The sequence below is a fragment of the Rhea pennata genome, chromosome 3 (assembly GCF_028389875.1).
Source record: "Rhea pennata isolate bPtePen1 chromosome 3, bPtePen1.pri, whole genome shotgun sequence".
NCBI lineage: Eukaryota > Metazoa > Chordata > Aves > Rheiformes > Rheidae > Rhea > Rhea pennata.
In genome coordinates, this window is record NC_084665.1 from 1,389,831 (window position 1) to 1,412,974 (window position 23,144).

The 23,144-nt window shown below is 42.8% G+C and overlaps 1 protein-coding gene across 3 annotated transcripts in view; it reads left to right on the forward strand.

Annotated features, from left to right (window-relative positions):
* The window catches only part of RIN2 (Ras and Rab interactor 2), an 86,428-nt gene that overhangs the window by 24,058 nt on the left and 39,226 nt on the right, over positions 1-23,144 (forward strand). The window contains exons 1-2 of one of the 3 annotated variants that reach the window (XM_062571332.1): positions 13,346-13,418; positions 13,499-13,591. In XM_062571332.1, the coding sequence (XP_062427316.1) occupies positions 13,535-13,591 (57 nt within the window). In that variant the 5' untranslated portion in view covers positions 13,346-13,418; positions 13,499-13,534. Of the gene's footprint in view, positions 1-13,345; positions 13,419-13,498; positions 13,592-23,144 lie in introns of those variants that run through there. The other 2 variants (XM_062571331.1, XM_062571333.1) reach the window with 2 other exon arrangements.

Sequence of the window (23,144 nt, forward strand, 5' to 3'; positions counted from 1 at the left end):
ACTTCCTTGAATGAGGAGTAGGTCAGGTCTGTGCTTCATCTCTGCTTAATGGGAGAATGTTATTTCTGGCAGTGCTACGGTAGAGCTTTGCTTGGTGCCTTTGTGCAAGAAAGTAATATTTACTACCTGGAAGCTGAAACTCTCATCCTTCTTTGGGGTTTATGGTACAAGAGACAGAGATGCTTTTCAGAAATGCCGAAAACAACGCACAGTCAAGCCCAGCAGGTGGTCTTCATGTGCATCTCCATCTAGGTGGAAGTACTATAACCACCCCTTCTGCATTTGACTTTAATACTTTGTTACGACTTTTGAAGTTTCTGAAGACCTTGAAGCTATCTTGTAATTCAAGCAATTATCTTTTCTTGCTTCCTGCAGTAGCTTCAGTTGAATGTTAAACACTTTTTATGAGGCTTGAAAACATTTCTGAATGTTTGCACCTTTAGTATTTTCTCCTCTTGGCAGGAATAACAAATGGAAATTACTGAAATATGGCAAGAAATTCTAGTTTTGTGGGATATCCAGGCCAGGAAATTTAGGATGAAAGGTTGTTTAAACCAAAGCCAGTCTTAAATGTATTGTTCTGACCTGTCTAGAGGCAAAACAAGACCTGAACATACCAACATATGGTTGTTCTCTTCTAAAAGACAGGATAATGTCCTTCACAATTAAATGCTGTGCCAAAGGAAATTACTTTGGTTTTGGGGGGTTATTTTTTTCCTCTTCACTAATGTGGAAAGTAAAGCATGGAAGCAAGCAAGGAAGAGGTGGCTTAGTGCATGGGAGGAGGAGGAAGCCATTTGGAAGGGTTGCAAAGAGACAGTGCTAGCAGCAAACAAACTTTGCTTAACATGGCATGCAATCAAAAAGATGAAGACTTGGATTTTCCGAGGCATTCGGTGTTTGCCTAACTGTATGCTCCTGTTAGAAGCAATGATAGAATGTCTGTTCGTTTCAGTGGGAGCAGAGTCAGGCCAACTCTTGAACACTTCAGATGGGATTTTCAGATGCTTTCATTTGTGCATTTATAACTTCAGTGTAGATAAAAGACGATGCTTCTCTGGGACTGTGGAGGTAAAAGATAGCTATGAGTGAGACAACACATCTATCCAAAATCTAATCGGACTTAAACCTTCTCATGAGAGTGCCATGCTGAAACATGTTTGAAGTAGTTCCTTGTTATCCTTAATACCTTAAAAGGCTGCCAATACTCATAGGCTCTTGAATTAAGGTGAAAAAAATAAGCCTTTAGGCAGAAAGTTGTTTGGGATAGGAGTGAAGACTAGCTGAAACCAAATGTAGAAAGAACAGTTTATAAATCTGGCAGCAACTGTTCGCACTGTTGGTAAGTCGACTATATATAAACAGGCCAGTTAGACTGGTTCACAGACCCTGGAGATCAGAGTCTGTTGAGACATTAATTACTTAAGCAGCTGCTAATAACCTGTGGCTCAACATATAGTGAGGTGAAGGAGTCCTTAGAAGGGAGTCCTTGGCTGTGATCTTAGCAGTGGTATTATGTTAACCAGGACGACAAGAAAAGTTGTTACTTCAGGATGCAAATACAGGTCTCAGAAATGATCGGCTGAGAAAACTGGAAAAAACTGAGACCTGGAAGCTGAATAGTAACCTTCATGTAATTTTTGCGTGATACTGTTAAGTATCTAGGAGAACATCGCTCTTTCTTTAAACTGTGAATGGAGAGTGGAGGAGTTTTTTTGCCAACTGGCTGTTCTAGGGAGAGAGACTACTAGCAAAAGAGGAGCCATGCAGGGTCCAAGCAAGGGTCTATCTAGACCAGTATTCGCCTGTGAAGAAGAAAATGAAGGCTAACAGAAGGCTAGCAAGTAAAAGATGAGACAACGTGTCAGGGCAAGATGGCAATGGCAAAGGCTAAGGCCAAGTCCTGGTTTTGCCTGGGCTAGAGTCTAGTTCCTTGTAGGCTGCATACATCATCTGTTTGACCAGAACAACTGTATTGAGCGAGTACATCCTGGCATCCCAGTGCATCTGCTTGCTGTGCTGAGATGCAGGTCGTCATGTTCATCTGCCATGCTCTGTGACACTTCAAGTTGTACCCAAAACTGGTGCTATCTGTAGATCAGACTGCCAGGTGAAAGGAGGATAATCTGAGTTCTAGCTGGACATGTAGGCAGAAGATCGTTTCTAAGACACTCCAGTGAAGAGGAGGATGATGAGGAAGGCTATCCCACAAGCCATGTGCAGAAGAGGGCTGGGCAGGAGCAGTTACTTGTGCTCAGAGGGTGCTGTCATGAAGTCAGCAAATCTGGACAGCTCCAGTGTAGACAGGGCCCTCAGCGGCTACCTCTGGGAAGTGTGGGCTTTTCCGCACTGCTTCAGGCATGAGGAACATCACATTTCCATGCTCAGTAATTGCCTGCTGCCTTTCCAGAGTGAGAATGCTGACCCGGGACTCCAAATGCTTCACTGCACTGCCAGAAACCATGTCTTGCCCATCAGACTCATTTGCCAGGTCTCAAATGATCACTTCTGCCTCCTGGATTTGCAATAGCATCACACTTGCCCCTCTTGGAGCCAGGGCGAGAGCGTTGGGCTTTGGGTGACGTGCGTCCTCAGGGAGCTGGCCTGGGTGTGAACATCCCAAAAGCTTATGTGCTTAGAGAAGGTCAGAGACTTCTGGGGACTCTGACCTCCTCTGTGCAGACCTCTGAGAGGTTGAGGAAGCCAGAAAACAAGGGCCATACATGAATATCTAAGGAAATATAAGCACAGGACTTCTCCCATATTCGCCCAGCCTCCAGCCGTTTTCTTCATGGGTGATGTTCTAAGCCTCATGCCGTTGTGTAGGTTTAGTGATCTTCAGTGACTTGACTTGTCCTATCCTTTCCCAACCCATGGAAATTCAGATTCCAGATTAGGATTGTGAAAAAAATAGTAGGTAAGGGTTATAGTGGCCTTGGTGAAGTCCATGATTTGACTACTTTTCCGTAATTCCTGGTTAAGAATCAGAATATCTAAACGACTGTTCTGGTAAAGGTCTTGATTATAGCTTGGCAAAAGGCAAGGCACTCCTACAGAGGGAGCTTTGTGCCCTGATCCGATTGCTCTGTGATGTTAATAGTCTGCGAGGAACAGTTTTTGCTGTTGGGATATGCAATGTCTTGTTCTGCTGACACCACGAGATGGAACTTAAGAATGAAAATAACTGATGTAACAAATGTAGAAACCTAAAACGCTTGGAAGCTCGGTTGTTGTAATATAATTGAACCTTATTTCACTGAAAAAAATGTTTGTGCGTCATTTAATTCTGCTTGTGGACTTTAACTACCTCAGAGTTGTATCTTTCCTTTCTTGAAGGGAAAGGTAATGATTGTCCTTAGCATGCTTTAGTGAGGTATTGAATTTCATTAGTTAAATGCATGGGCCTTTGATTCAGTGATCTCCTATTTTGCAAAATGCATTTTTAAGAGGCAAGTCAAGGGACTAGTAACTGTATCGTCTCACTGTTTTGGGGAAGGTAATGGAGTGTTGCATATTTCTGCTTCCTCTCTAGTTTTTCAAGAGAGTATTGTTTCCTGAAAAGCATTGCACATAGTTGTTTATGGCCCTTCTGCCCATGGGTGTTTTGAGTGTCTATTTTGGTAATATTTTTATTTCAGTATGGGCAAAAATATTGTTGCTCACTAATTGCATACTGGTGGTAACTGAGGTCTGAAGGAGTTCACTCAAGATCGTTGCATTCAGGCAACAGATGTAAAAGTGAAATCAGCACTTAAAAGGAGACTGATCAAGGACTATCTATTGCCAACTTTTCATTAAAACATTTTTGAATTAAAAAAAAAATATGAGAATGTGACACTGTGTGAATGTTGAATAGCTGTCATCTTTGCTGTATGTGTTACTTGCTTTGTGCAAGTACACATAATGTGTCCTTGCATTATTTGGAAAAAGAAATGACTGCAAACCCTTTCTGCAGCCATAAGAATGGCGGAAGCTGGAGTCCTTTTCGCATAATCCCCTTGCTTTTTGCTTGTGGATACAGCTGTGCTAACACAATGCAACATTTGAGTCGAGAGGTCTGCAAAATCCTGGCACCGAGGGTAGTTCTCAGATGGAGGCTCTTAATTGATAGATTTTCAAAGTGATACTGTGTTCAATTGTATCTGTGCCCCCCTTGAAGCAGGCTTTCAGCTAACTTCTCAAAGGAAATACTTTCAAAAGGAAAAGTTTAACTTTGCCAAGACCCAGATAAGGTCAGAGTAATTAGACAAACCAGAGCTTTGTGGATTAGAGATAAACGCAACCCTCTCAGTGAGATAATGCAAATGAGCTGAGAGAACAGGCAAATAAAATGCACAAGGCTGCTTAAATTTGCTGGAAAATATGAAGTTTTGTGTAGGCTTGAATTTTAAAGTACTCTTTCACATTTAAAAAAGGTAAAATATGTAAATATATTACAAATTTTTATCCTCCTCATTTCTAATAAGACCATCCAGTTTAACCCACCAGGAATTAGATTTCACTGAAATTGTGTGGCTTTGCCGTGTTCTAAAAAACACCATGTATTTCTAAATTGTTATTATTACTTCATTATACTATTATGGTAACTTGCCATGGGCTGTTAAGTACCTAGTGTACTAGCATTAGCTTGCTTGCATTTCTGTTATGAGATGGTAGGGTTTGTGTTTCAGCTCCTTTGCTGTACCCTGCTGCTGGATAAAGGGGAGGGTTAAGAAAGCATTCATGGCTATAGATGAGTACGTTTCTGCTGATCTCAGCTGATGTGCCATTTAATACTAGAAATAGGTTCAGACTAATGATTTCTCTTGTTCTCCCTAACTGCAAAATGGTAAAACCCTCACCACTTTGCCTAAAATAGTTTCTATAAGTGTCTAAGCTCAATGGGAGCCATGGCCCATATAAATTGATAATGGAAGAGGACAGCCAGTTCTTTCAGTGTCATCATTTGTTTAAAATACACACATACACATATTCTGCTAGTTTAGCGAGGGTATCTCTAAAGCACTGATTTGGTCAGCAGAGTTGGCTATCACTGGCTTACGTTTGGGTCATAACAATCTGCTTTGGAATATTTCTCCTCAGAGTCTTTTGGGTAATTAGCTCATAGCTGTGAGCTTCTTTCCAGTAACTTTATTAAGTAAAGGAGAAAAAGATTTCTGTGTTAAATACTCCATTGCGATAGATATCCCTTCCCCCCCTCCCCCCATTTACTCCGATCCTTCTCTCGAAGGAGTCCCGCAGCCAGCTCAGAGGCTGCATCTGTGAACTGCGGTAATTTACAGGGTGCACGCAGAAGGTGGTAGATGCTAAAAGCCTTCAGAGGGTGCTTCTTAGCCAAAAGTGAATGTGATCTGTGTTCTGCTGCCTGAGACATGCCGAAAAAGAGCAGTAAATGGGGTGTTTGTTTCCTGGGCAGCGATAAGCCTTTCCTTGCTCTCGTTCACGATTTCCTTAGGTTGCTGGATCGAGTGGGAGATTGGGTGAGGCTTCAAAACCAGAACTGGTTGTTAGGTTTTGACGGCCGAGGTGAGAGGCTATTCTCTCCATTTCTGCTTCTAGGATTTGGTTGGTAAGACAGGTTTGTTTGCACTTGAGACACTGGGAATAGAAGAAACAGGGAAGTTTTTTCTTCTTCCGGTTTGTGAATTACTGCTACTAATAAATGCAATCTACTGGTTCTAAATACTGAAGAATATTGTTGCTAGATACTGGCTCTTTGTTTTTCTCATTGGACAGCACTTCTCAACGCATTAGTAAATTTTAAATTCAAACAAGTATATCAGTTTTTCCCCATTCTGTCCCTTAACACTTTTAAGTTAATTTTATTTAAGTGCCTCAAAATTTCACATGGTTAAATCCAACATTGTATGTAAACAGATATGGATACACTTAAGAGATAAAAACTAATAGCAAAAACACAAAAGCTGTCGTTTGCTTTTTAAACATAAAATGACAGAAATCTGAACATTGAATAGCTTATGTAATTGTTTAAATACAAATAGGACATCACTAAGATTTCCAAAAGATACCACAAAGTTATCGTAAAGGCTATGTTACATTTTTAAGATAAATTGTCGAAGAGAATTTACTTTTCAAGAATGTAAGAAAAATGCAAAATAAGATTAAAATAAGGGGTAGTTTTTAAATGCATCCAGTTGTTTGCTTTATTCTGAATAAAATGACTTGCCCATTCCTCCCAGGCTTGTGTCAAGCTCTGGTACCAGTTTTCAAAGGGAGGCCTCTGCGATGGTAGAGGGCTCTGCTCTGATGCCTCTGTAATCGCTGAGCCGAGCCCTTCCGATACATACATAAAACAGACAAGCATGTGCACGTCATGGGAGAAATTCTCGCAGGCTGATTGTGAGATACTGAAATACTCCCTGGGAATGGCGGGAGGGGAAAGAAGAGGGCAGTTTGGGTGGGAGCTTTCAGGAGGTGGGAATGGTGGAGGAAGGTGGGAAGCAATGTAAGGGCAGCGGAGAAATGACAGATTTAATGAAGGTAAGAGGAATGTATGGAAGGAAATGATAACAGAGCACAGATAAGGGAGGGAGGAGGTCTCAGAAGTGAAATTGCCTATATGAATTTCATGAAGAGAAATTCAAGTGTGATTGGTGAAGGTGATTCAGTCTGAGAAACTTGCTTGGAGGCAAGAAAGTTTTAAATGTGCATGTGCATGCAGCTGGCAATGGATGTAGTGAGGCTCAATTTTCTGGGCTGGCTCCTTGTCCTTTACACCATCCTGCTGCCAAATCCTCAAGAGCCTGCTGTGAGGCAGCATCCTCACCAGCAACCTGCCCTCCTCCCTCCCTGGGGCTGCTTGGGTGCCCTCGTTCTCCCTGTCCCTTCTCCAGTTGCTTTGGATTACCCACCCTGCCTTCAGCTGTGTTTTGTCTCCTACAGCGTACTTTTCCAGTGCAGTCCCTTTAGGTTGCTCTCCAAGCTGATGATTAGCCAGCTGAAGGAAGGCTAAATAGCTCTCCTTCTCCTTCAATGACAGCCTGAAGAGAATCTCTCTTCCCTCTATCCTTTGCTTGTGTTCATGAACAGAGACTCTTCTCTTTCAGCTTTGGCTAGGTTGGCCAAAAGGTCAAAAATCATGGTTCAGAAATAAGAGAAAGACAATGCAGTTGTATAGCCCAATTTTCTTAGGAAACCGAGCTGGTGGGGGGGGGGAAGGTTGGTGGCTGGGAACTTTAAGTTCACCAGACCCTGTGGCTTTTGCCCTCTGGCTCCAGTGATGAACATAGATGTTTTATCTTTGCTAGGACTTTTAGATAAAGATGATGGTATTTTTGCCTTGTAAAGGCAAGATCAGATTAAGATAATGAAAACATCAGCAAGGTTTCTGGAGCTAAAGCTGGGCAGCAGATGGGTTGAAGGGAGGGAAGGATCATGAACAGTCCAGGAAGACACTGATTTGCTGCTGTGCTACTTACTAGTAAATATAATAATACACAATATCCAATAAAATTGTATATGAGAGAGGAAAGCAACTGTTGTGACAAGAGGAAAGTCTGGAGTCTCACTTAGGTTAAGCGCCTGAGTAGTGCTCTGGCATTCTTGTGTAAATGAAAAGCAGGAGCAGAAGGGATTGGAGGAAGTAGCTTCCATGGGAGTTGATATCCACAGAGAGATGCTGTTTATAGCACTGTATTTCAGAGGAATTAGCCAAGCACACAAGTCATTTCACTTTCCTGTCCTGCCTTGTCCTTTACACGTGCATACTTTGTCCTGAATTTGAAGAGCTTTAGGAAGACGGTACTTACAGTATAGACTATTCCAGGAAGGGAGCCATCCAAACATTAAAGAAGCAGCATTTGCAGGCAAAAGTCAAGTAAGATCTTAGAGCTAGCACCTGCTACACCTGGAGTGATCTGCATAGACTGCAAAGTAGGTAGGGTAGTACATGCTTCAACATGTGCAGCAAATGCCACCTTGCAGCTGGCTAGACTAAAGGTCGTGGACCTTATGCAGCAGGCTGCCTGCTGTGGCCTAATGACAATTTTAGATGGATTTCTGAGCGCTCAGCTAGACAGGGTCTAAACCATCTATCCAGATTCTCTGTCTCAGCCCATAAAACGTAAAGAAAAGATAAAATATCAGCATCAAGTATGTATAGAGTTAGGCATGCTTTGACATTTCTCTCCATCCAACTTCCCAGACACAGAAGAGAGATTTTTTCCCTTCTGTCCATCTCTTACTATCAGAACTCAACAGGGACCGCTTCAGAGCAGGAGTTTGCAAGCAGGTCTGGATCCGCAGAAATACAATCTCTGCTGCATAGAGAAATGAAACCTCCTAGTAGTACATTTGGTTGTCTTCAGTGTTTTTTATGTACATTTTATGTACCATCTGAACCCCAAGGTTGAAGAAGAAGAGCACACCCTAATTCTGGGGAATGTTTCTCCTCTCACAGAATACTTTTTAACTGATGGATTTTTACATCTATTTACATATTTTGTAGCCTAAATTGAATCTTCTTTGTGACAATCCATAGAAAAAAAAGAGTCCAGTTTGTTTCCTGAGTTCAGGGGTGACACTGCAGAAGTGTCTGTTTGAAAAAAAATGCTTCACATTGAGGCAATTTAATCAGGAGATACTGAAGAACATCAAACATAGAACAGTATTTTGGTCATCCTAAGTCAGTTTGAAATTACATTTACAATTTATCTGATTGCAAAGCCTATTGTTTAGTACGGATTGATTCACCGACTATGCAGAGAGTTGGGAAGCACAAGGCCCAGGCTTGGCCCAAGCTCAGCTTAGGCTCTGAGTTATAGTCATAGAGGTAGTAACAATAATAACGTTAAATAAATAATAATAGCTTCAGAGAAGCATTAAGCCTCAGAACTTCCAGTAGGAGAAATAGACAGTGGTCTGAAACTTTCTTCTTTCTTCTGGCTTCGAGAGCTATAGTGTTGTTTGAAGGACAGTTTTGTGTGTCTGTGTGTTTGCATTCTTCTTTATGTATGAGTGTGGAAGCTTATAAACTTCTGTTGTGTTCTGAAATAAGATGAACTCAGAAATCTTGGCATGGTCTTGTTTTGGTAATAGTATTGCATGTAGATGTCCTTGTGGTTAAATTAAATAAAAAATAGATTTCCAGTGAAGGGGTAATTGTTTGCAAGTGGAAAGATTAATGACTGAGAATAGAAACGCAAATTTAACTACATGATCATGTTCATAAACCCCTATTGTAATCTGTAGTTTTACTGTAGAATCGAATTTGGTGTTATCATTAAAGGGTAGCATCAATTTGGAAAATTGTTTTTCTATCCTAATTCCTTTTTTACTTGTATGTTACAAATAACACTGATGATTTTGGAAAGGAGTTGGCGAGGAAATAAAGTATTTCTCTTGTTTCCTTTGCTTCTAAACTCTGCCTCATCCTCACCCTGCAAATTATCTGAATGATTCTGGTGCTGGAAGCCGATGCTAAGCCTCTTATTTGGTTCTTCCCAATGTTTCCCTCCTGCTGTGTGTAGAAGGAGGGGGAAGTGGCCCTTTTCTGGGACCTTGCAAGATGGTGCTTGTTAACAGCAGCTGAAGACCAAACTTTTCTGTCCGAGCACACAAGAGAACTTGGACCCATCCAGAGTGAAAGCAAGGTGCAATACTAGTCTGTGTTTCGCTAAGAACTTACAAGTTAGTGATGCATGTTCTTACCCCTTTTTGGTGAGCTTCTCCTGGCATCATACTTGTACACATGAGATGTCCACCTGACACCCAGAAGAGACACAAGTCTCTACATATAGAACTTCAAATATCTGTTTTTGCTTCTGAAATTGTGGGCTCAATCACAATGATTGTTTTTAGTGGCATCATCTTAGCAGAAGTGCAGAGGGGAGATCAGGAGAACTGTTTTAAACACAAGAAGGGCAAAAAAGAGGATCCAAGGAACTGCAGGCCTCTTGACTTCACCTCAGTCCCTGGTGTTGGAGCAAATAATCCCTGAAACCATTTCAAAATACAAAGAGCAAGAAGGTGATTGGGAGTAATCAACAATTGGGAGTAAATCAATAGATTTACCTGACCTACTTGATAGCCTTCTGTGATGGAATGACTGGATCGGTGGACAAGGGGAGAGCAAGGGATGTTGTTTTTCTCTGCTTTTAGCAAGGCTAAAAGTGCTGTCTCCTACACAATCCCCATGGCCATACTGATGAAGTATGGCCTAGGTAAGTGAAAAGTGAAGTTACGTGCAAACTGACTGAACTGTCGGATTCAGAGGGTTTTGACTGAGCAGTACAAAGTCCAGCTGGAGACTATTCACTGGTGGTATATCTCAGGCTTTGATACTGGGACCACTACTGTTTAACATCTTGCCTAATGACCTGTATGATAAAAGCAAGTATGATGGGACCCTCGACAAGTTTGTAGCCAATAAAAAATTGGGAGGAGTGAGTGATGTGCCAGATGGTTGTGCTGCTATTTGAGGGGACCTTGACAGGGCCAAGAAGGATATCATGAAGTTCAATAAAGGGAAGTGCAGTGTCCTGCTCTGGGGAGGAATAACCCTATGCACCATGCAAGCTGAAAGACAACCAGTAAGAAAGCATCTTTGCAGACAGGGATCTGGGTGTCGTGGCAGAGAACAAGTTGAACATGAGCCTGCAATGAGCCCTTAGAGCAAGGAACACGAGCAGCATCCTGGGCTGCATTAGGAAGAGCGTTGTCAGCAAGTGGAGGGAAGTGATCCACGCAAAGGGGGATGGGCAGGAGTAAGGAAGATAGAGCCAAGGTCTTCTCAGTGATATCCATTGATAGAACAAGAGGTAATGGGCACAGATTGAAACACAGGAGATTCCTTTTAAACATTAGAAAAAAAACTTTTTTTTTTCTACTGTAAAGATGATTGAATACCAAAACAGGTTGCCCAGAGAGTCAGGTTGTGGAGTCTCCATCCTTGGAGACAGGCAGAACTCGACTGGACACAGTCCTGGACAAACCTACTGTAGTTGGGGCTTGAGCAGAGGGGATTTGGATGAGATGATCCCTGGAGGTCCCCACCAACTTTAACTATTCTGTGATTCTGAGTTTAGAGGATTGAAGTATGCAGAGAAAATGAAAGGGGAGATTTAGGAGATAATCAAGAAACCTTGTTGGATTCACCAGTCTGATCTGTTTTATAGCACTTGCCTCATTCTTTTGTGCAAGGCAGGTTGCGATGGCAGCCTGTGACTCAGACGCTGGAGAACATGTGCAGCTACAGCTGGTGGTGAGCCAGTTTGTGTCAGAGCAAGTAGCACATATGGGTGAGCCGTATGTCTGGGGTGCGAGCGAGGTTCACAGAACTGAGTTTTGTTCCGTCTGTGCTTTTTAATCAAGACGAACTTGTGAATTTAGTGCTAGAAGTTTTACTCCTCCACGGAGTTCAGGACAGCAGGAAGTTGAGGGGTAAGAAGAGGATGGGTTCCCTGTATAGATACTTGGTAAGATACTGTCAGAAGAGGAAAGATACAGATATTCTTCAGAACTGATCAGAACTCTGATCAAAGAGTTTGGGAACTTTGAGCTGGTTATTGCAAATGTTGGTGGTTATTGCAAGCAATTTAAAGTCAAGATGTTTTGTAGGAAGAGTTATTTTTTGGCAAGGTACCTCCCCTTTGGTGAGAAGCTGTTTGCTTTAGCAGTTGCTCAGCAGCCCAGCTAAACAGCTTCTGAGGAGCTGTTAGTTAAAAAACTCAAAGCCAAACTTGGATATGTTTTTTTAGGAGCCTTTAAAATGCCTGATATTCCCTAGGGTGGAAGAACTGCTCTGTTTCCAGCTTTCCTTATTGCTGTTTTCAGTGTGGCAAACGAAGGCACAGAAGCCAACGCATCTAGTAGCGCCTGCAAACCCCCCTTCCTTCTCTGGACTTCAGCCTCTTCCAAGATTGTCTTGGTCAAGTCTTGGACTTTATCTAAAGTTACTAAGATCACAATGCTTAACTGCTTCATCAGAAGTTTATTCTTTTAGATGTGCTGATTAAAAAAGAAATAATGATTTTGAGCACTGCTTTTGGGCTTCTCTGGGCGGTCATCCCGTGTTTGCTTTGCATGAGAATGAAGAACTCAGGATTTTTCCTTGTACCTTTAAAACTTGTATACCCCGCCGGCAAAAGCAGGCTACTTCATGAGCTTCCTAGCACGGCTGCTTTTTGACTGGAACTCATTAGTGGAAAAATGTAACCTTTTCTAGTGCTATGGTGATATGAGCACTAGAAATGGGGTAAAGAAATTTTAAGCTTCCTGCTGCATGTTAAAACCACGAGAAAATATTTTTCTCCTGCTTTTACCTCTCACCCTTTTCCAGTGCTTGTGCTTGCCAGGCCTTTTCAACAACCTCACACCCTGCTTCTTTTAAGCTCCTCTTTGGTCCTATTTGCCCTTGTTGGGGCAATTAGCCTCTAATACATTAGAGAGGGAAGGGGAGGTAGGGGTAGGGGAGCCTTTTTTTTTTTTTTTTTTTTTCCCCTCTCTCTCTCCCCAAATTCATTGCCTCAGCTGCTCCTTTTAGCTCACGCTTTATCTGCAGCTGCTGTAAGCTTGTTGCTCTCTGTTATTCCCTGCCATTTATTATTATTTACATGCGTATCACATCGAAAGCAGTGCCTACATTTAGTTCATAATGCTTTGCACTTGCAATGTTTGTCATTTAGATAGCTGGAGCTTCCAGCAGAAGTACTTGTTGTATTGTCCCTAAATGGATGAGGAAGGAGAAGAGGAGGCTCTTTAAAGGCAGTTAAAAACTTGCTGTGGACAGTCCTGGAAGGTATTCTTAGCTGTGGAGCTCAACTCCTGTTTAGGTCAGAAATTTGTGCATGAATTACAGATGTGAGTTGGTTGTGACTTTAGAAGAACTGTGCTCAACAGCTATGTATGCTTAGAGATGGCCACCAGGATGTTGGACTAGCTTGTGTCCTTCTGCCCTTCTGGGTGTCTGCCAGCTCAGTCGAGTCACCCGTCAATGGAAAATGCTGCTTCTTCGCTGTTGCATCTTCAGTTTCTCTCTTGGACATGGCTCTGGATTAATTGTATTTAAATAACTCCAAGGATTTTTCTTTTTTTACATTTATGATACATGTTTTCTCTCATGCGGGTGATATTTTTTTTCCTCCAGTCAGTCCTATTAAAACTGTAACCCCTGAAAGCGGATTACGATGACATCTAACATTTGTTCTGTTTGTACTTCAGGCTGAGGTCAAGCAAACAAACAAAGCAATCATTATGTTGTAGCATTCTTCCTTAATGAGCACATTAAAATCTACTCTGAGCTGCAGGATCGGTTGTGAGGAGAAGGGGGAAACATGGAACTCCAAGCACTGTCTTTTTGAAGCAATCGATAGGAAAATAATAGACTAAAAGGATACGTAAGGACTTTGGTAGGAAATAAATGGTACTGTGTTGTTGACGGAAAAAGCTCTTGGCAGAAGGTTTGTTGTGACTGTTTCTGTGGCTTAGAAAGGCATTTCCTACAGACTGGACTAACCATGAAAAATGTCTCTGCTTTTAGGAGTTGAAGGCATTCAGTGGAGTCTTCCCAGGGAAGATGTCGTCTTTGACAATGGAAGCCCGTTGTCTGGACAAAAGAGGAAGTTTCTTTAAGGTAAATGGGATATTTGATTTATTTCAGTAATTAGGAGGATGCATTTACTTTGGAGTGCTAGATTGCTTATTTTCTCTCTAGCAGCTGTAAAGAGCCGTAGTGTCTGTGACCAAAAAAAAAAAAAAAAAAAAAGTCTCCAAGTCCTGAGAAAACATGTATTATTTTTAACTGTCTCTGGGTTTTGTATCTTAGTAGACCAACGCAAAACATAAAGCACGTGAGTTTCTGTGCAACTAGTGCTGCAGAAAGTGCAACAGAGTCTGTGATGCATAGCAAATCTTTTTGGTAAATTGGGAAGCATTTCGCTGAGGATCTTTTTTTTACAGGTTTTATTTGAGGTTAGATTGGCATCCAGTTACTTTGTGTGCATATGGTTTTCCTGTACACTGAATAGAGTATCTGATACAAAAGGGCTTGTGTCTTTCTTTGCAGCTGGTGCTGAGAATATAAGCTTTATTACACACAGACATAACGTGATCAAAGCTTTCATAAACTGGATTTGTCTAGTTTAAAGTTGTATCATTACTGGATTAGTTTTACCTGGAGAGGGAGTTCTTTGTTTTTGTGTTGTCCAAACACAAAAATACTGATATATATACACTGGCACTACAAAGACAGTCAGGTTTTTTATTATTCATTCATTAAATTATTTAAGCATAAGTGAACTTCATTTAAAACCAACAAGATACTGGTGCCTAGCTCACCGCAATACTCTCAAAAATCCAGCAAGGTTCATGTCTGTGTCTGCAAGTGCCTAAATACTTTAGAGGAACCTAATCCTTCCTTCCTTAATATACTTCGCCCAGCTTCCTGGGTCATACAGGCACTGAGAGTTAGTGGTTCTGTTATGCATTTCACAGGCTTCCATAGAGAAAACAGCAATAGTTTTCACTAGGTGTTTTTGTACTCTGAGTGCTGTTTGAGATGTCATGTGGCTTGCAGCACACCTATTACGCTCTATTTTGGTGAGAAATGGTTTCAGGTGAGAGCTTTTCCGTTTTCTCTCAGTCCCATCCTGCATCACAGAACAGAGCTAAAGTATGGTAATGCATGAGATGGGCCAAGAAACTTGGCGTGTAACATACAGACTCCTTGCCTGACACCCTGGGAAACACCTGCGTGTACAGCAGCGGTGGAGGCCTCATCAGATTTGCAGTAGTGCTCAGAGCCGCATGAAGGTAGGGCTCTGGCACAAAGCATCTTTTTCCCCTCAAATACCCCCTGGAATTCTTTAGAAATACATTTTTCTCTGGGTATTAACTTTGCTTCTTTTCCTAGTATTCTCTGTGGAGTTAAATTGCATGATTGGCCCCAGATCTGAGCACCACCAGTAGCTTAGCTCAGGCATAAGCGATCACACTGTAAAAGCAAACACAGGTTACTGTGTCCTCAATTCTGCTACCTGCTCTGTGCAAGTTGTTCCAGCTTGGAAGGATGTATCGGAGATTTTTCTGTGCTGCGGTGAGCTAACTTTTCCAGGGTGACATGGGAATTCATGTTAGTTCTTTTATGTGGTAAGGTGGAGAGGCTTTGGAGAACTGTCGGATCTCACGTTGCATCTCTACTGCAAATGGCAGAGGTGGGGTGGGGGTTATCAGTATGGTTTTCAAAAGACCACTAAATGCCATTAACTGTGTTTCATTTATGTACAACGAGGGAAGTCTGGACACAGGGCTCAAGTTAATGGCAAAGAAGACTGTGGTTAACATTTTCTTCCAGAAACTATTTGCTGTGCTGCAAGGTTAGCAAAACCTTCCTGTGCACCGTGTGAGTACAGCTGCAGACACCGTATACTCCTAGAGAGCAGGGCAGGGAGAGTGCCGCCCAGGCGGTGCCACTCAGTGGAAGCAAAGTGCAGTGTCCTACCCCTGCCAGGGGGCTATGTGCATATTTTTCAGAGCTGTTATGGGGAAGAGAGAAAACTGTCATGTGGTTTGGTGTCAAGGTTATATACGACAAAGCTAAAGATGCCTGTTCTGCACTAGCATTTTGCTGTTAGCGTAATGTCAGGGTCATAGTGACTGCCTTGTGCGGCAAAGATTTGCTCTAAGGAGTGACAAAAAAAAGTTTCCGATGCTTCTGAGCACTGGATTACCTTATCTAGAGTTCACCTGCAGCTGCCCATCCTGCGAAAGATGTTGCTCTTTGTTGCCATCTCAGCTTGTATTAAGGAAAAGAATACCAGTCTTCCTGTAGCATTGCGGTCAAGTTGATTGAACAGTCAAAGCTTTAAGCAGTGGCAAGCAGCTGCCACTTTGCTGATTCTTCTTCTTAGCTTCTGCGTCTCCTGTGGTACCACTGTGTGCTCCCAGGCTGTGCTCCTTGTGTCTCGGGTATTGCTGTCTCCAGTCCCTGTGATCCTGAATGGCTGAAAGGTCTCTCCATTACCTGAATTTCACCTTAATTCTGTCTTTTTTCTTTTTTTTCTGTTCTTTCTAACAGATAGACAAAAAAACCCCTCATATTAGGCTATGAGTAAAAGGGAACAAGGCAACTGTGCCTAATCTCACAGCTGTAATCACTGCCAAAGGAGTGCATAGGACCACTATTCAGGCCAGCGGCTTCGTAGTACAGTTATAGTGACACATGCATGTACTGAAATGCCCAGTTAATACATTGCATGTTCTCTTTATCTTGAGGCAATCTTACCAGGCCAGTCTTTAAGAAATGAAAGCTTGGTGCTGCAGTGATTAATTATTTTCCTCTTCGGCTCGCTCTGAGTTTCATGTGGTCAGCAGTAAGCAGGAGTCATCTGGGACAGAAACCACTTCACGATTTTGCAATACACTTTTGTTATGTCCTGTTTCTCATAAGCACAAACATTACCTTGTTCGTTGGCAGTCCTCAGCTGTATGGAGTGAATGGTCATACTTTCGAGTCATAGCAAGAAACTATTTCAATTGTGAAGAATATTTATAGATTGTCACTTGTGTGTCTGCTGAGGCAGTAATGATGTCAGTGGAACTGCAAGCAAGTGTCCAAGTCATTTTCTGTAGTTCATTGATTTTTTCACCTTCAAGTACCCTCTTGGGTGGTATATAAACACTGAAATGGCAATTTTGTGTACCACCTGATGTCATGGATGGAGTTACTCAAAACGATTAGGACAACAGTAAGCCATAGCATTTTCATGATGCCAAGCTGTTTTAAGGCTGGAATAGTGTCAGCTGAGAAATTCGGAGGTTGATCTAAGTTTTCCTAGGGACAGCCTGGTAGGGGAATGACCTGAAGAACAGTGGGAATAAAAGATGCTTCAGAGGTATCTTTTCAGGCTTCTCATCCTCCTGTAAAATCATGAGAATGGTTACTTTGGCTCTGAGATGGATGGGCTAGTAAAGAAGGCACTTCACCCATCAGATTTTTCTATATGCATTATTTAATTTTTTTTGTTGTTGTTGTTTGGGGGGTATTCTTTAGATGCAGATGTTTTTTCTTGTTTCCTTTTGTATTTTGGAGACCTGGTAATTAAGAGAGATCCTGTTACCTGTGCTTCAGAATGTTCTCCAGGTGTTCTCCTGGATTATGTGTGTAGACTACTTCTGCATATGGCTCTTGTACTGTACATGGTAATTTACAGTCACCCAAAATACATTTAGTGTGCTGGACTACAATTTATCAGGGCACTTTAAGAGCTAATGAAAAGTATCTTGCTATTCTCAGTAACTTTTACTAGGAAATTCATTGGCACATATTAATGGGAAACACTGACTTGCTGTTTCTTCTTGGTTGTACTTAAATAGTCCCCATTGCTGTAGCTTCTAACCATCTCTCTGTTTTTTTCCACATTCATTCTTTCAACCATTAGTATGCTAGGAAAAGACTATTGTCCCCATTTTACAAAGAGTGAAGGCTTGTGTTTTTAGAGGCCAAATTCTGCCAAGTCTTTAAATGTAGTACTTGATGAAGGCTCAGAGCCAGCAAGTAGCAAAAGGGAAGCAAAGAGTTTAGGCTGAGTAATTGCCTGAATTGCCAGTGGTTACAGAGGGAGACTGTGGTGAAGCAAGGAACTGAATGTATGTCTCTGACAAACATCCTTTTCACTGAATCATCCTTCTCATCAAAATATTATTAAGTTCCAAACTGTACTAAACTGACATCTGAATTGTTATACTATTAATGCTTTTCTGTCCTAAAATCAAGCATCAGCTAAAACTGTGTTGCTTACTGATGAATAAGATCCTGAATAATGTGAGTATGCTTGGAAATTCACTTGCAAAATAATCAGAAAGTGGAGCCACGTATCAAAATATTTAATTGTATACAAGCATTTGAACAAGTCCAGAAATAGTGTTCCCAGTTTGGCTTGTGCCTCTGGCGCTCTGCCAGCTCCACGCACAGGGTGCTCTTTGAGAGTTGCTGTGTCCTGCTTATCAAAACAGGAAGGCAAAGACGAGATGCCAAATAGGATACAGGGCTCCAGCAAGAATGAAAAATGAGATGCTGACAGGAAGAGGGGTAAGTGCTGGGGTGCGTTTGTCCTGTCAGACACTGATCCCAGTTGTCTTCAGCCCACATGCCCTCTCCAGATCGGAGATGCTGATCTCACCTTTCCTCTTGAGCTGTTGTAAAAGACAGAACTTGAAAACTCTCAGCAATGGTCATCTCCATTGTCTCTTTTAGTACACTTTTGAGAAATGTGGCGGTTTAATTCCCTCAAGCTTATTTGCATTTCAATATAGAAAACAAGGATTCAATTGCCATGCGGCAATGGATGAATGATTTTCCAAAATGTTGCACAGCAGTAATCAGGTCTAAGCCACCTGTCATCCTCTTAAGATTGAGAAACTTTGGATGAATTAAAAGACCCGTAGCTGTGCTAGGCTTCAGCAGAAACACCCATCTGTGCCTTCTCAGGGTCGTGCTTTGCCTGGAGTGCTTCTGAAAGGCGCCTATAGCTCCTGGAGGGTGCAATGCTTCTCTTGCACACGCTGGAGAGGAGCTTGGAAGTTGCTCTGGTTTTTGATGCTCACCAGACATGCTAAAAGATGTAAAATGTAGAAATTAAAAAATTTTCCTTCTGATTGGAGAACCCTATGGTGAGCTCTGTTTTGTGGGCTGTATATATAAACTACACTGTCATCCCTGCCGTCTTTTAAAAGCTGATATCAGTGTCCTTCGATGAAGGCTAAGCTAACATTAAGCGTTGCGTGATACATTAGGGAAAAAATACTGTGGTTTAAGTTGTTTCCACATCATTCTTTCATTCCTTGATTTTAGGAATGTAAACAGTTAGTACTTGGGTATTTGGGGCAATCTGATGTTTAGGATAGGTTTGGCTAGGGAATATTGTACTGTGCTACTGTGTAACTTCGTGCTGTCTGAGTCATCATTATTTCAGTTTACAGTGGTTGTATTTTATTTCGCATGAAAACAGTTGGCTGAGTGGTACAACTGTAGGTTTTTTGTTTTGTTTTTACTTACAGAATAATGTTGCTTAACAAATAAGCCAAAAAAAGGAAAACCAGTAGACAAACAACTGGTTATTTAGCACATTATGCATTTGTAAGTTATCTTTTAATTTTGGTCATATTTCCTGTAGAATCTACATTTTCTGGTCTTGATTTCAAGTCTGTTGAGATCAGTGAGAAGCTTTTTTCATTATTTTTGGCAAAATAGGAATCATGATCCTGTGAGTGGAGAAATCACTCTGAAGAATTAGAATACCTTGAGCCTTGTGCTGGAAAGAAGGTAGCCTTCTGCTGCATGTTTTCTAAGGCCTGGATCTAGTCATCTTGCACATGCAGGGCTCCTGGCTATGGTTTGTAGAAATATATTATTAAAAACTCCTCTTGCAGCATGCTAAGCTCATAAGCATCACATATGCTGTCTAATGACCAGAGGTTTTGTCCCGCCTAAATACTTCAGAAATTATGTCATGTATTCATAACTGCACCTTACTGATACTTGATGGAGACTAATTGGTCAGGTGCTGCTGGTGTAACAGCATGTGTCATTTAATTGCAAAAATGCTCAAGAGGACTTAACTCCAAAAAGAATTTTTTTAATCTGGAGAAGAGTATGAAGAATGAATGAAAGAGGAGAGAACAAAACAAAAAAATTTCACCAAAACAAGAAAAATTCTACTGAGCGGAGATGTTTTCGAGGAAGTTCTCTTTAAGGCAGAAATACTAATCAAAAAGCATGAAGATGGCTTAACATCTTCAAGATAGAACTGTGTAGCGATCCTTGCCTTACGCTGCCCTGACGTGAAGGGAATATATGTTTAAAATCTGTTTTTAAAATGGTTATTTCCAGGAGCTTTAATTTAATATTAGCAAATATCTTCCCCAGACAAGGATTTAAATGGCAGTTGCGTGAAAGAGGCGAAATGTAAGGCCTAGAAATACTCACAAAGATGAAGGCGGGTGTTGGAGAGCAGCAGGAAGCACAGTGCACCGTGGTTAAAACAAGGTGGAAGCAAGGAGCCGCAGCAGCTCCTCGGGGAGTTTGCCCGGGGCTGAAGCTGCGCTTGCTGCGCAGAGCAGTTTCCGCGTTTGGCCTCACGCCGGTCCATGAAACAGTAGCGTGAAGCATGGGGTGTAAGAGCAGCTTGAACTCCTGAGACTTTATCGTGCTGCTAGGACAACTTGGATGAGATTTTTTTTTCTCCCCCCTGCTCAATTCCCCAAGGCTTTGTTTGCTTGCTTGGGAGGGAGGTGTTTCCTGAGGAGTTTTTCCCCGGATGGTGGGCTTTTGGGGGAAAGCATGGAAGCGTCGTTTTTGAAACCGGCAGCGCCTTTTTAGCCGGCGGAAGGGCACGAAGCTGTCATGGGGTGGGTCTCTGCTTGCTCACACCTTGGTGGCCGTCGCAGGGGAGAAGCAGGACTTGAGGAACATGAGGAACGCTGCTTTGCCTCCCTCAAGTGCTGCTGGAGGTTCTCTGCAGACTGTTCTTCCCTTCTCCTCCTTCGGTTTTTACTCTGGCCTCCTGCAGGAGTCACCGACCATCACTGATAAGCAGGACGAGCTGAAGGAAAACCTCGCCACCGCCGTGTGCCACCAGGTCCGGGACGGCTGCCCGTGCTCGGCTGAGGCACCCGGCCTCCCTGCCTCAACGCTGGGTGGACCTGGGGAGCTCGGTGGAGCACTGAGTCGCCCTCCCCTTGTGCCAAGGCAGCTTCTCCCTGCAGATGGCTGCTCCTTCGAAGGAGCCGCGGGGCTGCCGAACCGTCCGTCTCCCGCTCCACTTGGCTCTTAAGTGAGCCCCTGAGATCTGAAGGAAGACCGCTGCGAGGGACGCGGCTGCCGCCAGGCGAAGCTGTAGCCATCTCTGCGGGAGGTTTGGTGGCGAGCCCTTGGAAGTGAACCGATTCAGTGAGGAGACCGCTCCGTCGGCCACGCTCGTCGTCCCGCGCTGCCGAGGTCATGCTCCCAGCTAGTCCCTCTCATTAATGCATCAAATCCTTGAATAACATTTAATGATAAGTCGAGATCGAGTTCCCGATTTGCATCACGAATTTGTGTTTTAAAAAGCCCAGCGCAGCTGCGGGACGCCGTGGCTCGGCTGCTGCGGCCGTGCGTGGTGCTGCAGGCGCCGTGGCAACAGGTGCCCGCCTCCTGCAACGCCTGTTCCCAGGCCCGAGCACGAGGCGCCGTTTGCTCAGGAGAGACAAGGTCGCTCGTGTGCATGGCTGCCTTTGGCGTTTTGGCCAAGCCGTGTGCTCCATGCTCGAAAAACTTTCCGCCCGCACAATGAACGGGAGGCATCTCCAGGAGAAGGCCATGACTTCAGGCTGAAAGCTGAGCCTTGCTTCATCCACCGAGAAAGTTAATTTTTCAGCCCTTAGTGCTGCAACTGCCCTCCTTCAGCAGCCCCAAAAAGGCTGGGAGAATTGGCATTTGAGAAACCTCTCTGGAGGCAGGTGTGGAAGACAAGAAGGGTCCTAGCACCTTCCTCAGCTGGGAGGAGGAAAAGGGTATTGCTTTAATTTCAGTCTCTCTTCAGCTAGAAGTTCAGTTTCCTGGCCCTAAGGTTGATGAAAATTTGCAAGCCTTGTGCTTGCGTGCTTGAAAAGGGACTGAGAGAGAGCCCAACTGCTCCTCAGAGGAGGAGGGACAGGGGGAGCTACTATGGCAAGATGCAGCGAAAAGGCAAGGCAGTGCAGAAAGGGAATAGAAAACCACGTGGAGTGACTGTGAGCTGCTCTGAGAAACCAAAATGAGAAACTGCAGCAGAGCTGGAGGGGGAGAAGGCCACCACAGAAGCCCGAGAGGTGTAATAAAGCTTGTTCAGCCACTGCTTGTATGGTGGTGGGTGACTACCTCATTGCTCTCGAACAGATCTAATAATGAATGAAGACTGGGCAAATTTAGCATGTATTTAAAACTAGCTGTTTTTTCCTTCTGTTTTGATGAACATTGGAATTTTTCTTTCTTTTTTTTTTTTTTATTAATAAGGAACTGCTTGGCTATGTGTTCTGCAATGAAGTACAGTCAGATATGAATTGTGATTTTAATCGAGGAAGAGGAAATCTTAATTTAATAATTGATAGGCTATAGCTAAACCCAGAATGGTTTTGTTGACCTAAGGTACACTTGTTTTATTCCTGTATTTGTCACACACTATTTAAGAATGACAATTTTTTTTTTCTGAACAGCTGTTTATTAGGGGGTTTTTACTTGTATTTCACATCTTGATACAAATAGCAAGAAGAAATACGCTGAAACGGTATTTTAAAGTGCTGCTCATTATTTAAAACTAAATTTAAGATGATTTATGAAAAAATATTCATGTTTATGACCAGTTGAATAGTTAAGAGTGGTTACGGTAGCTAGGAGATGTAATGGGTTGCTTTAGGATGTGTTCTTCAAGGTTCGGCTCCCACGGAGCCTTCCACTCCTCTTGTTCAGTCATAGCTCGGAAGAGAAGTGCGGTTGTTCGTCTTCTTACGCCTCCGGCAGCTTCTTGATTTCACATTAACTGTCTCTTGAACCAAACGAGCAGATCCAGTGAAATGAGGGAGCAGATCACTTTCTACTTGCAGGTACAGAAGGACTACTGCTGTCAAAAGTTGGCTGAGTGCATGAACGAGCTCTGGTTTGGGATTGTAGCCGATAGCACACTATACGCTACGGGGGCTGGTGGCTGCGTTTTTTTGGTTAGCGAGTGTCAGCCCCAAAGCGTTTTATTTTTGATGCGCAATTTTTGTGCGTACGGGGCACAAAGGGGCTGAGCCTTGCCGAGAAGCTGGAGTGTGCTGCGTTGGGCCTTTGCTGCAGCGGTCGTTTCTCGTGCACGGGAACGGCTTGCTCACATCTCCCTGCAGTGACTCAGAGGCTGTCTGGAAAAGCTTCGTAAAATGCCGTAGCGTACAGTACCGCAGAGGACTCTGACCTTGAAAGGAAGAAACCTGTAGTGTGAATACAGTATATAGCAGTTCATTCTCACTTGAAGCATACTTAATGTGGTTGGCTTATTGTAAAAGGAGAGGGAAACTTCCTTCGAATTGATGGGAAGAACGCAAGCGGCACAGGGAAAGAGGGTGTGAATAGCTGAGGCGGAGGAGAAGAAAACGAGGTGGTAAAATGTTGCCTAATTATTATAATTCTTCAA